We start from the raw sequence: 14,137 nt of genomic DNA, 5'->3' as shown, positions 1-14,137 counted from the left end.
CACGTACTGGCGCGAAAGTGTATTTGTCTTTGTTTTTCACTTTTATTGTGCAATGGAAAGGGCGTTTTGCCCTACGGAAGCTGGAGGGCTGGCCATGCTCTCGGTAAACCAATCATGTGAGGAGTGAAACATGATTGGTTGCTACGAAATGTGGGCCGGGCCTTTAGGTCTTTAAAACCGGACCCCGGAGCCGGAAGCGGGGTTCTGCGCTAAGGTGAGATGCTACGCATCTTCGGCTACGCCGAGTAGGGGCCTCCCCTAGTGTTAGCCAGTTCCACCCTTTTTGTTTTTTTTTTATCTTATACCCCTTCAATTTGTCTCTAGTGCCTAAACTTGTGTATGCAATGTAAATAGCTGTATATAAACCTTCAAGTATTCGCCTTTACCCCTGCGTCTCTACTCATCACGAGAGCGTCTCTGACGGGGCACCCCTGGTGCGAAGAAATAAGCTTCAGTCTTCGAGTTAAACCACCCGTCTCTGCGGGGCACCCCTGGTGCGAGGAAGATAAAGAACCTGTGGAGCTTTACTGGCGCAGTCGACAGGATCCTGCGGCCATCGGAAGACGGCGCAGGAAGAAGATTGAACGCAGGGAGAAAGTCGACGGTCAGGCAACAGCAGCGTTCGAGAAAGGACCTGCGGGGAGACGGCGGCAAAGACGCAAGGACCACGGCAGTAGTTCAGCGACGCGGGACTGCATCCGGTCAAGAAAAGCAGCGCGTCAAGGACTTGACGGTCACCGGCAGGTCGCAGCAAGTGACAACGTGCACAGGACCAGCGGCGTGCGACAGCTCATCGCAGCGTCCGGTGAAAGTGACGGTGGACTGCGACGCCAAGGAGCTGGCAATGCGGATCGACGCATCGAAACTGTGAGTTTCCTTCGTCGCATTTTCAGCGTCCCTGTGCATGTGTTCGAGCCGGTAGGACAGTTGAGGAGTACAGACGGCGGTATGGAGGGCTATCCATGCCGGCCCTTACTTGATGTGAAGTACCGAGTAGAATTGGCGAAGGCGCGCTTAGCTTATTATCAGGCAGAGCTTGCAAAAGTGAATGGAAGAAAGGCGCCACAATGCGAGGAAAAACCTCCGGATTTGCAGGCGTTAGAAGCAAGGCGCCAGCAGCTCGAGCTCGAGCTGGCTAAGCTCAAAGAGTCTAGGAGAGCTAGCCAACTAGCCAGGGAGAACTGCTCCGAGTCCCAAGCAGAGAGGTCGTCTGTGCTGAAAGACAAAAGGTTATGCTTGTCAAGCACAGGTCAAGAAAACAGCCAGGCCGAAGTAAAAAGTGAGCCAGATTTCTGCGAAGCTGGAATCGCAGTTGAACAAAGTATCGTGACGGAACGCAGCGTCGCGGTATTAGAGGCGGTGAACGCGCACTCCGACGATCATGCTGCACAGGTTAGCTCTGCCCCAAATAATAATAATAATAATAAATACTTTATTCACACCAAAGAAACAATACAAGACGCGGACGCGCCAAAGCCTCAGTTGGGCTTGTAGGGCGCCGTCCGGCAGCAGCAACAACCTGTGTTACCAAATCAATTCTTTGTTTTGTGTACAATAAAACATATCCACTAGAGCTGTTCAAGCTCGGCAATAGCAATAGCAAATGACACCAGGGACGCGGACGCGAGTTCAGGATTGTTGGAAGTGAGTCTCAGAATTCCAAAAACTCGGTCTCAGACAAGCTGCGAAAAAGAGCAGTTGGTTCAGCGTGAAACGATCAGTGAAGACAGACGTCAGATCGGCGAGCGAGTGAAAGGAGGAAGTTTAGCATTGCTGGAACGGCACACTGTGTCGGTCATAGGGCATGAAGGGCCCCGTAGCGTTATTGATGGAAAGAGCGTTCCATCCGAGCCAGAGAACAGATGTAGGCCTCTTGCGCCGACCGGGCAGAGCGTCGCGCAACTGACGAACGCACCCGATGGACGTCCGACCAGGTCCTTCGAGGGGAAGGAAATGCGTGACGACTTTCCACAAGGCAAGCTCGGGTCAAGCGACGGCGAGTCAGCTCGTGCTGCAGATGATGCCACGCAGCCGGCCAGCGCCTATCAAGCAGGGAGCGGCGTTTTAAATGTTTGTCCGTGCAGGAACGGTGCAAAGAGCTCCAAATGCTCAAACGTACCAGGAGACAGGCGCATAGCTTTCGCACTGAAAGTCGGCGTTTGGAACAGTACATTCCGTGCGGCGGTACGCCGAACTATGGGTAGCGAAGCCGGCCGCACCGTTACAGTTGAACTGGGCAAGAGATATGTTCCTTACGCAGCACGCGTCTCGTATTGGCGCGCCGAAAAGAGCGTGCCCTCAAGGGCGTCGCGTGGTGAGGGATTTGGACCCATCGAGTACAACGACGTCTTTGATCCTGGAGGGCACCGGCTTTCGAGATCTCGCCCCGCTGTGGCACCAGCCTAATGAGCCGTGTGGCAGTTAGGCGTTAATCGTGTTAATTGAGACGCGTAGTGGCTCGAACGCACACAGGGACGCTCGGTGCGACTAAGGAGGCTCACGTGGCCACTTAAGGACATCATATGAGTGCTACTGAACGCTCCAGTTGCGAGTGTCAGTGTGTGTGTGTGTGTGTGCTTGTTCGTGAGCAGGATGCAGGTGTGCATGCAAGTGAACTGAGTACATGGACGCCGTGTTACGGCGCACGGCAGGCATGCCACTGTGTGTAGTTAAGTGTGCATTTTGCGTAATGTTGTGTTGGTGCCCGTGTGCATTTTTTTTTGTTTTTGGTTTTGTTCGTGCCAGTGCTGGTGTAGCTGCGGCATGTCACCCACAGGGTGGTTTTGTGACCCGTACCGATCCCCTTGTTATAATTCTAAAAGTGGCATTTGAGCCCTTTGTAGAATCTTGGGAAGGGCGTGTAAGGGATCGTTAGTGTACGCGGGGCCATCGGAACGCGGCTGGGAGCGCTCAAAGCGAAACGTCTCCTTCCTTGGAACGCGGCCGCTCGCGAACGCGCCGGGAACTACGGGTGTCCCCCGCCCCGCGGTACCGTTTCGCGCACGTGCTGGCGCGAAAGTGTATTTGTCTTTGTTTTTCACTTTTATTGTGCAATGGAAAGGGCGTTTTGCCCCACGGAAGCTGGAGGGCTGGCCATGCTCTCGGTAAACCAATCATGTGAGGAGTGTAACATGATTGGTTGCTACGAAATGTGGGCCGGGCCTTTAGGTCTTTAAAACCGGACCCCGGAGCCTGAAGCGGAGTTCTGCGCTAAGGTGAGATGCTACGCATCTTCGGCTACGCCGAGTAGGGGCCTCCCCTAGTGTTAGCCAGTTCCACCCTTTTTGTTTTTTTTGTATCTTTTTGCCCTTCAATTTGTCTCTAGTGCCTAAACTTGTGTATGCAATGTAAATAGCTGTATATAAACCTTCAAGTATTCGCCTTTACCCCTGCGTCTCTACTCATCACGAGAGCGTCTCTGACGGTGCACCCCTGGTGCGAAGAAATAAGCTTCAGTCTTCGAGTTAAACCACCCGTCTCTGGCGGGGCACCCCTGGTGCGTGGAAGATAAAGAACCTGTGAAAATTTACTCTTAATAAATAGCAAGTAAAAGCCTGACAGCTATTGACGCAACAGTCGAAAGAGACATCCAACAGTTTTGCATAAATCTTTATTCAGCTTCGATACATGTGCATTTCAAGAAAGATTTTTGTTGAACCAAACTCGACGAAATTTTTGGTTATTAACCCGCCTAATCTTTGCGTTTACATACTGTATATTAAGATACACGTGTGCTGTGCAATGTCAGTGCACGGTAAAGAACCCCAGGTGGTCGAAATCTCCGGAGCCCTCCACTACGGCGTCTCTCATAGCCTTAGTCGCTCTGGGACGTTAAACCCCATAAACCAAACCAAATCTATTAATGAGGGTGTCAAATCAGTACCGTTTCTCTTTGTGAGGATTCAACTTACGTAATTATTTTGTAGGCACTTGTGAAGTTTCCTTAGATAAGCGTTTACACTTAGTTCTAGCTCGGGCATGAATCGGTTACTAAAGAAAATATTTTGTCGCCAGTGTAGATAGTTAAATCAGGAGAGCCTGGTGTTTTGGTTTGGTTTCTTTTTGTGGGGTTTAACGTCCCAAAGTGACTCAGGTTATAATGAATGCCGTAATGGAGGGCTCGGAAAATTTTGACCAACGGGGGTTCTTTAACGTGCACTGACGTCGCACAGTGCAGGGGCCTCTAGCTTTTCCCCTCCATAGAAAGGCGACCGCCGCGGCCGGGGTGGAAACCGCGTCTTTCATGCTGGAAAAATTAACAGAAGAGCTCTACTGAAAAACATCGATATCAGGAATGCAGAAACAAGAACATTACCACTATGCAACGTGACATTAAGGCACACCTATTCAAATATTTTAATTTCGCGACATAATCGGGTAATCAATTGCTAGGGGCATGTATGTATGTGCAGGTGTAGGCATCTCTTTTTAAGTTTTAGTCACCTCCGCTTGTCAGCAGCCGTTCTTTCTCAGTACTATCTAGTAATGACGGAGGCCTTGCGACGTGAGAAACGGCAGGGGATGTTATACAAGTGTTGCACCATAGGAGGCTATGGTTGCACCAAGCCTTACAAAAATCAGAATCGCCATTTCGTTCACCAACTGTTGATATCTCATGAAATCAACAACTTCTCTATAAAAATGGAGCGCTTCTTGATTACAGCCAACGGCATCCAAAAAATTTTATATTAAACTTTAGTCAGCAGTGTCAATGCCATTGAATGTAATCAACGGTTGTCAACAAAATTTACACTTACCGTACCAACAATATTAATGCTGTTGACTGCATTTAACGGGTATCATCAAAATTTATGCTCAGCCTTTTCAACAATGTCAGTGCTGCTGACAAAAATCATTGGGTGTGAACAAGATTTATATTTTCCTAGTCAAAAGCTGCGTTTCTAAAGATGCATTGAATTACTGAAATATGGTATGTGTAAACTAATCCGGAAAAATTCAGAGGGAGCACTTAATTTTACATCTTACGTGCAGCTAGCTTAGTGCCGTCCAGATGAGCTCTCAGCAACGGTTGTGATTCTTTAGTGTGAGCATTTCTTTGGTGTTATGCCCGCTATAACCGATTTCGAGTCACGACATAGTACACCTGTTAGATTTGGTGTGTTCGCTATAGCCGATTTAATGATACGACATATTACACCTTTGTTCTATCCGGTGTGTTCGGTACAACAAGTTTCGACTTACGACATACTTCACCACTGTACAGTTAATTTTAATTCATTAGCCATCATTGCTTTATCCTGTACAAATTTTTAGTTATATTCGGATGTCTATTTGTTGATGCCAGCTTATACTGCGCAAGAAGAGAATGCGTTTGGCAACCTTCGATTGTCCTACGTCAATTAGTTTAGCTTAAATGAACGTTTGAAGATCAAGAAGTCACGGTCTTGAGACCGAAAGGTCGTCGGTGGGATTCCCTATTATATGCTGCACTTCAATTCTACTAGTAATCAAACGCTGTGAATCATTTTATGCCATTCTGAACATTCTGCATCATTTAGGTTATCAACAGTCTGTGTGCCAGTGGTACCGCCCACTGGTACCACTTGAACTCCTCACACACACAGGCGTATATATGTGGGAACGAAGGGGTACTAGGATGTGCGTGGTGCCGCGCTGTCGAATTGAGTTTGAATGACAGCCCTACACCATCCAAAAGTTCCCCTCACGACCTATTATACCGATCACGTAACCGATCACGTGACGTTGACTTTGCGACGTCACGTCTTTGACAAGTTCGCACCGACGGACGGACACGCTGGCGACTCATAAGTAGAGTATCCGCTTCGCCAGCAAGAGGGCCTGGGTCCATATCCCAGTTCCACGCAATGTTCTACTCGGCTAAAAAAAGTGCATGCAAGTGTGCCACAAACGGCGTTTGCTTAGGCCCTTCCAGCGGGATTGTCTCTCTGTGTGCATCAACAAAATGACTATATCTTGTCAACAACAGCTGAACAGGTGGTCAACAAGATTACTTTTTGTGCATCGACAAAAGGAATACAACTTCTCAACTCGACAGATTTGAACAGGTGGTCAACAGAAAAGTGTGCCACTATGCAAGAATTTCGCAGCAGTGAGGTGCATACCGATTTTGTTGCCATGTTATTGGGTGTGTTGACGGAAGTCCACAAAACGATCACTAAAACAACACCTCGGTTTTTGTAAGGGAATGCCTTTCTGAAAGGCAAAGTCTATACGTATGTTTAGAGAGGTCGTCTCAGCAGTCGGAGTCGTCGAGGAAGAACTGCGTGGCCACACGTGACGTCATTGCATTCAGACAGCTCAACGTAGTGATTTGCCTTGACGCGTTTTAGAGGCGTCAGTGAAACCCTCTTCTTTCCACGGTAACTTCCCTCTCCAGTAACTCCCAATAGTACTAAAACGACGCTCAACTCGAGAAACAGGCCTTGAAGTACTATTACTGTGAATAGTAAAACTCCAAGCGATGTAATGTAGTGACAGTTGGTTCTCGCGTTTTCAAAGTGTAGTCGATCTTTTACATGCGTGAATGCTAAGGCAAACTATTCTAATAGTTACTCGTGCGGTAAAGAATGGGTGTAAGCATGTCATCCTTTGCCAGTGCGGTGTGCCGTCTTTGTGGATATGGTTGCGGGGAGAAGGGATGGTGACTTCTGGGTGGATCCAGCGAGAAGACAGCTGGGTTGTGATGGCAAATTTTTGAAGTGGCTATAAACGAAAAACCGTTTTACAGTATCTAAGTGATCATTAATTAGAGGCAGTCTTCATTTGCTTTGCACTAGACAGTTGTTAAGAGTGAAATCGAGTGAATCCTTGTGCGTAAGTTCATGTCTATCGATTTGTATTATGCGTGATGTATTCCGAGCGGATGAACCATTTTTCAGATAAGAACGTACTATCATCAGCAGAAGGTTGGGGGACGTGGGTGCGCGGAAGAAAATTGATTGGGACGCAGTCACGCAAGCTAACTGTCTCAAGTGTATGAAGGTACTGGGGGCCAACATGCTCTTTCCCCTGGTAACAAAATCAGGCGGCTGGGTATCGAGGTGAAGCAACAATTAGCATTTTTCCAAGAAATCGTGCCCCGCAAACTTTTGCCGCCGATAGTACATACGTCGCGCATAACTGTAGTTTCGAGGTTGATGGTCCGGATGAAAAGTTTCTCCAGAAATATCCCAATGCACTTTTTGTTTAGCGCGTTAAATACCCAATATAATTATTTTTGTTCAGGACAGATTTTTTTCTTTTATTGCCAATCAAGGTAACGGCGTGTTGTGAGAAGCTCTGAAGTGATGTTATTGAGGAAATAGTTGAGGTTACCGGCATCATGCCGAACAATTTGCATAGCTTTGTATTTTAGTGTCTTCCTGGATGCACTCTTTATATACAACTGAACTCTTGGACATTGCTAGCGGCTAATAGTGATGATAAGGCCTTACCATTCATATGTGTATACCAATAGCGGGTATAATAAGCTGCAACCATGTATTGTACAGTTACATGGCCTTGTACAATCTCTATGAAAAAAACGAAAATGTTTTATTTTTTAGCTTTTTCTTGGGGTTCATGTTGCATCTGGAAAAGCTGGTGACTTTTGGAGACGTCAACCCAAGATTTCTTCTGAACCGCCTCATACAATAAGTCCTCGCGCTCTATACTTTGATAAAGGTTGAACTAATATGATTATATAAAGCGAGCATATCTCTTATTTCCTATGCCTCAATCTTCTCTCCACCCCTGCGCGTGCAGGCGTCGTACGAGGCAAAGTCTATCTACGACATTATGGAGAAGTATACCATTGCGGACTACAGCAACGTCTCCATGTTTTCACCGGTAACTCTTCTTAACATTGTGTCATGTCACTCCGCGGCGGAAACTGCCACTCCCCAGCGTTTAGCAGACGAGGGATTGGAAAGCGATTCCCATTATGACTCACATGACGGAAGCCAACAGTCATGAAAACCTAGGAGCATAGGCGATGTATTTTTTTAATTTGTGGTTTTCATTAGCGGGAGATTAAAAAAAAAGCAGAAGAAAAAACACCCACTTGCCGCCGGTGCTACCAGACTTGAAAATCGGTGGTCGTGGGTTCAGAACCAACCGGCTGCATGCGGTTGCTCTTCTGATTTTAGTATACTCCCATTGATGACAACCACGAATTAAAATGATATCCCCTATCCTTCATAGCCACTTGGCATTGAGAGCGCGACCTATCACTAAGACCCGCAATTATTTCCGTAACGTGAAGGTTCTTTGTTCGCCATGAGCTCTTGAAGCGCAAAACCACAGTAGATAGCAGTTCATGATTGCACCTTTGATTTGCGAAAGTGCTGCTTTGCAATATAGACCATATGAAAGCCGAATGTTCGAAAGAACTTGGTGTCAATGTTCTTTCCGAATTTATTAAATTAACTATGTTGAGGGCCCAGCCCCTCTACGGAAGAAACTTCACATTTGCTTAAGAAACACATTTCGCAGCTCGTACTCATAGCCCTTCGTTGGTCGCAGTTTTAGGAATCCTCTTTAAATACCTGATGCCAAAGCTGCATTTTTTTTTGCAGTTTTGTAGAATGCGCCAATGTTCGTGATCATTTGTCCTGATAATGTATTCTCTATCAGCGGCTCTCCTAACCACCAATGTGGAGGAATTTCACCTCCCCTCCTTTTCAGCTTTTTGACATGATCGACGGCGTCAAGAATTACACGGCTGCAGGAGCAGGAGTACTTGTGAAAAACACAGACCAACTTGAAGTCGTGAAAGATCACTTCAATTCATCGTGAGTGTTTTTCTTATGAATATGCCATATAAACAGACAATACACGTTGTAAAACATTCAAGCGGATGCCAAAACGAAGCTGTGTCGGTTCAGGGACGTTATCGTGCTGAGTGCTCCCCCCCCCCTTTTTTTTTCTTGAGTTCATGCAGAGCAATGCTGCACACGGCGTGTTGTGTTGCAAAAGTTGCCGCTATTCTGGATGTCGGCTGCTTCCTTATTATGAGCCCACTTTTTATGACAAGTAAAGCAAAGTCTGTTGCGAAAATTGTAAAAATCTGGCCATTTACCAGTAGTACTCAGTAATGGATGAGTAGACGGAAAGAACACCCAGCAATTGTGGACTGAAGCATTTTTCAGCGGGAAATGTTTTGTGAACGCTATTTTTTCCATATAATGGAAGATTTCGCTATAACAAAAAATATATCCGTACATTACGTGGCGGCAGTGTTGAATTCTTTCTCTATTGCGCGTTTTTCCTATCTTCAATCGCGTTCCCCATTGGCTTTCTATGGGAGTCTTAACTCTCGGTGTGATCGACAGAAACACTTTAACACAAAGATTTTGCTACATTTTCGATGCATGGACCATTGTCTTCAATGCATTTTCTTTACATGTAGACAGATACCCTAGGAGAACATCGTTTAATTTTCCCACGGCTTCCACGCCCTGTCGATTCATAGTTGCATTGCTTGCTTTCTGCTGAGGGTGACTTAGAGCGTGTATATTTAGCATAACTTGCGGACCACCAAGTGGCGCCAGTTGTCACAACATTTGTATCAAAATTGTGAGGCAACCGTACGCCGTACACCGTTGCGGCTGGTCTGAGGCGATTTCTCGTATTATATAGCTTAAGTTAGAGGCTATCTTGCCACAAAGATTCGAACCGACGACATATGCACCTTCAATTGTGTACCTCCCGCAACAACAGCAGCAATAATAACAACTTTGTTACAGCCGGCGTCGTCGCTTCGGCGGACCCGGATGTTGCGACGCGCGTCTGTTCTTTCAGTTTTTACTCTAACGCATTTCAACTCTCCGCTGTCTGCTCGTGGCAGCGATTGTGGCTCAGCCCGAAGGCCCGTGCACTTTCTCTTTCATCCTTCCTACAGTCGCAACAACATTACTGTTCGAAATGCACATATCCCTCGTTAATACTGCCGCTCATTACGGAAGTAAAGCTATTCCAAACAGAATTATCGACGGAAATGTGGGCTTGCTAAGTATTCACTCAGCGGGAGCAGCAGGTGTGCGCGAAGTGCTGCAAGAATTTTGGTGGGATGCTTATATTGTAGTGGCGTGTGAAAAATTAGTGCACGATTTTGGGCGCCTAACGGTCCAACGGGACAATTTTGACTGGAGCAGCACCAAAAATACTCACATCGGTTCATGTGGGGAGTATGTAGCCAATCCAAATTTGGGCTGGTCCCTTGGGAACCCGCATCGCTCCCTTTAGGCAACGCGATTAGCCCGAAAAATACAAACATCGGCCCCCAAACCTCGGCCGGGAAGCTCAACAGGGGCTTGACCCCGTAGAACCTGCATCGGTCCGCTTTCGGTATTGGAGGAGCTGTCGGCAATGCGGGTCGCATGTGAGCAGTCTAATGCAGATATCCGCATGGGTACGAAAATGGGCCCGATCGGGGGCATAAGTGCGCAGCCCAAAGGGTGCTCATCTGGGCACCATTTGCAGAACTCGCATGTTTCCCATATGGGCTGCTCACATTGGCCCCACAAGGGTTGCCGGCATAGACTTCCACATAGACTTTACAGGCCATTTGGTGCTACTTGAGTTAGTGAAGGTGCAGGCTAGTTCGCGACAGGGATTCCTGCCTACGACATATGTACCTTTAGTGGTATTATATTCTCCGACTTGTTTCACAGTTGTGACGCAATCGTTCGTCGTAGTGTTTTCTGGGTTGTTAGGACTGATGCTTGGGCGAGTTGGTATGCCATGTTCAAGAAGAACAGCGCGAAAAGACAAGGACCACAGGAAGATACACAAAGACAAGCGCTGTACCATAAGCGCTTGTGTCATAAGATTTCTCGTTGCACAAAGCATACAACCGTTTGTCAAGATGGAGGGTAGCCGGCGACAGAGATTCCAAGCGATGAAATAAAACTCGAATGAAACATTCATGCCTTCGCCTACACAGCACGTAAGCATGTTTAAGATCCCTCCGTATTTTCATTTGTGTCTGGCTGCCACACAATAATGCACAGGAATCTCACACGATGTTTTTCATGCCGTTTTTTGCACGCAGGAAACGCTGCATGAGAGCTCTTAATTGTCTTTCAGTTCGATCGCCTTCTAAGAAATGCGATGAAGTAATGAGATGTAAAAAATGGCTGGCGGTTTAGCATTGTTAAGCACGAAACATTGTTCGAGAGCATGTTGGGCTATCAAAATTTGGGGGAGGGCCAAACCCCTTCTGGGTTTGTGCCAGGTTGGTTCAGAACAAGGGTGAACTCAATTTTCAGATTTTCGAGGGAGGGCCATCTAAATTCGGATATCGGCCTTGCCTAGCTTGGGCGTGTCCAGGTTTGTTTCGAACGTGGCCGAACAGAATTATCAAATTTTCGGAGGAGGACCACCCCATTTTTAACGCGTTAGCATTAAAGGCCGGTGTGGCAGTAAATCCGGCGTTGGAGTTATCCGGCGGCGTGCCCGAGTATTTAAGCCTAACCGACCGGTTCGTTACCACACAACCACATGACCTCTCGTCGGTAATTCAAACAGCCCCGTGCGATAACACTCCTGCTTCCTGTTGGCATGCAGGGTGTTTCCCATAAGAGTTGACACAATTGTCGAAAATAGGTTTTTTGTGTTAGAACGCTAAGACGTGATTACTAGTAGGATGATTAACTAATATTCCATAGTTAACTGTTTATTTACTGCTGTTCCGTTCCTTATTTATTGAGAGGCGGGTAGCCTACCGTAAGTAATACCTGCATCCATGTTTAGAATTTCAAAAACGCGGTTACCCTCGGCACTGTGGCCCCAAATTTTGGCTATTTTAACGAGTTAGTGCACTAAAAGGTTACTGTGCCTGGAAGCGTCTCGAAAGCGCATGTATTTTGGTCTTGATGTAGCCAAAATTTGTTGAGCCACAGAGCCCTAGGAAACCGCGTTTTGGAAATTCTAAGCACTGATATGCATATTACTTATGGTGGGCTACACGCCTCTGAAAAATTAAAGGGCCTAAAAGTAATATTTAAATGTTAACTATTCAACTGACCACCCTGTTAGTTAGCACATCTTAGCTGTATTCTGACACTCACTCCACCGACAATGATATGCCGAAAAAAAATCGCTCTTCTAAGTCGAAGAGCTTATTTTGTAAAATGGGGTAAAGTCACCTAAGATTTTAAGGATTGATTTCCGGCGGCGCGCTAAGAGAAGAGAGAAGCTGATAGTTTCTAAGCTTTTGCTACTTTTGCTTCATTATGGAGCTTGACAGCGTGCACCCCTCTGGCGCCATCTATGAACGAGTGACAGTACTCTGGTTCTCTTGGCTACACCGACCGCGTAAACGGCGACGCGGCTCAACCCCCGAACAAGCGCTTAAGCGCTGCGCTCTACAATAAGGCCTTCTCACTCTCCATATGCAGTTTCGGGGCGCTAAACCCTACGTACAATATCATAGCGTACTACACCACACCATACCATACCATACCAGTCCATATGGTAATATGAACACGGAGGTCATCATCATCATCAGCCTGACTACGCCCACTGCAGGAGAAAGACCTCTCCCATGCCTCTCCAATGAACCCTGTCCTTTTCCAGCTGTCCCACCATGTCGCCACAAACTTTGTAAACTCATCCGCCCACCCAACTTTCTGCCGCCCCCTACTACGTTTGCCTTCTCTTGGGGTCCACTCCGTTACCCATAAGGACCCCCGGTTTTCTTGCCTTCGCATTACATGTCCTGCACAAGCACATTTCTTCCTGATGATTTCGACTAGGATGGCATCCACTGGCGTTTGTTCCCTCACCCACTCTGCCCGCTTCCGGTCTCTTAACGTCACACCTATCACTTTCCGTGAAGATCCAGGTATAATAGTGTATATTATAAATTCTGGGATCTAACAGAACAAAGCCACAAGTGCTATAAGGGTTCTGTAGTGGAGAACACCAGCTTAATCGAGATTATACGTGGCTCTCTAATGTGCGCTGACATCGAACACAACACGAGCGTTTTAGAATGTTGCCCCGATCGCAATGCGGCTGCCACGGCCGAGGTTCGATGCCGCGAACTTGGGGTCAGCAGGCTGAAGCCAGAGCTATTGATCCACCGCGATGGATCCACGTATCAAATGGAAACCTGGACGTTTAAATTACCAATAATGAACCTTCAAAATCACATATCGGCCACACAAACTCTAAGACCCACTGTACGCTGGGATACATTCGCCAGAGCATTAAGTCACAGAATCATTGCTAGAGCTACCTTTTTGTACGCAATTTACATTCGCCCACACCAGCAGTGCGCGATATCAGCTTGGGTTCCCAGGCATGTCTCCCTGGCCTACGTTTTCGGGTCAATACAGAATCATTGAGCCATGTTCATCTTGCTCAATTAACAGAGGGCAGCCATGTCATCATTCGAGAAGAGTTCTTAATCTACCCCTATTATCCACTCGTAAAAAGCTATTTCGCCTGCCTCTTTTCAAAAAATACTCTATCATACACAACTCCATACATTCCAGAAGCCAACAGTCACCGAAACCAATGTGCTTAGGGGCTGTTTTGTTTTTAATTTCTGGTGTTCATCAATGGGAGATTAATATGGTAATTATTTTTATTGCTCTTTTCAAAGATATTTGCGTATAAAGAAGAAGGAAAACGATCCACATACCACCAATTGCACCCGAACCCACTACACCCGAATTTCTAGTCCGTTGCTCTACGCATTGAGCTACAGCGACGGCTGTCCAATCTTAGTTGAACCGAACCTTGAGAGTGTTCACCAGCGCCACCCTCGTGTGCAGCGGTGAACGTAGTACGTCCGGTATTACCGCTAGTGCCACCCAGGAAAGTGATCCAATGATGAGGACTGCGCGAGAAGCATCTTACGCTGCCTATGGCATCAAGACTGCCAGAATCAATGCCGTCGTTAGATATTGAATAGTCAAGGGAATGGAAAAGAGGGGCTCATAATGATATACATGACAAAAGGTAGCAGTCTTCGAAACCAAGGAGCAAAGGGGATGTATTTCGTTCTTAATTTGCGTTGTTCATCAATGGGAGATTGGTATGATAATTCTTTCTATTTGTCTTTTTAAATATATTTCATTATGAAGCAGACGAAAAAACAACCACGTGCCGTCTGTACGATCTATTTTTTGTTTAGGTTAAACTT

General features: G+C 46.7%; 1 protein-coding gene across 1 annotated transcript in view; it reads left to right on the top strand.

Annotated features, from left to right (window-relative positions):
• The window catches only part of LOC149344130 (neprilysin-2-like), a 195,513-nt gene that overhangs the window by 115,968 nt on the left and 65,408 nt on the right, over nt 1-14,137 (top strand). Inside the window, exons 18-19 of the mRNA XM_089547153.1 lie at nt 7,747-7,830; nt 8,668-8,774. Of these exons, the coding sequence (XP_089403279.1) occupies nt 7,747-7,830; nt 8,668-8,774 (191 nt within the window). The remainder of the gene's footprint in view (nt 1-7,746; nt 7,831-8,667; nt 8,775-14,137) is intronic.

This window comes from Amblyomma mixtum, chromosome 5, assembly GCF_055824585.1.
Source record: "Amblyomma mixtum isolate Tamu chromosome 5, ASM5582458v1, whole genome shotgun sequence".
NCBI lineage: Eukaryota > Metazoa > Arthropoda > Arachnida > Ixodida > Ixodidae > Amblyomma > Amblyomma mixtum.
This window is presented reverse-complemented; position numbering and strand designations above follow the sequence as displayed.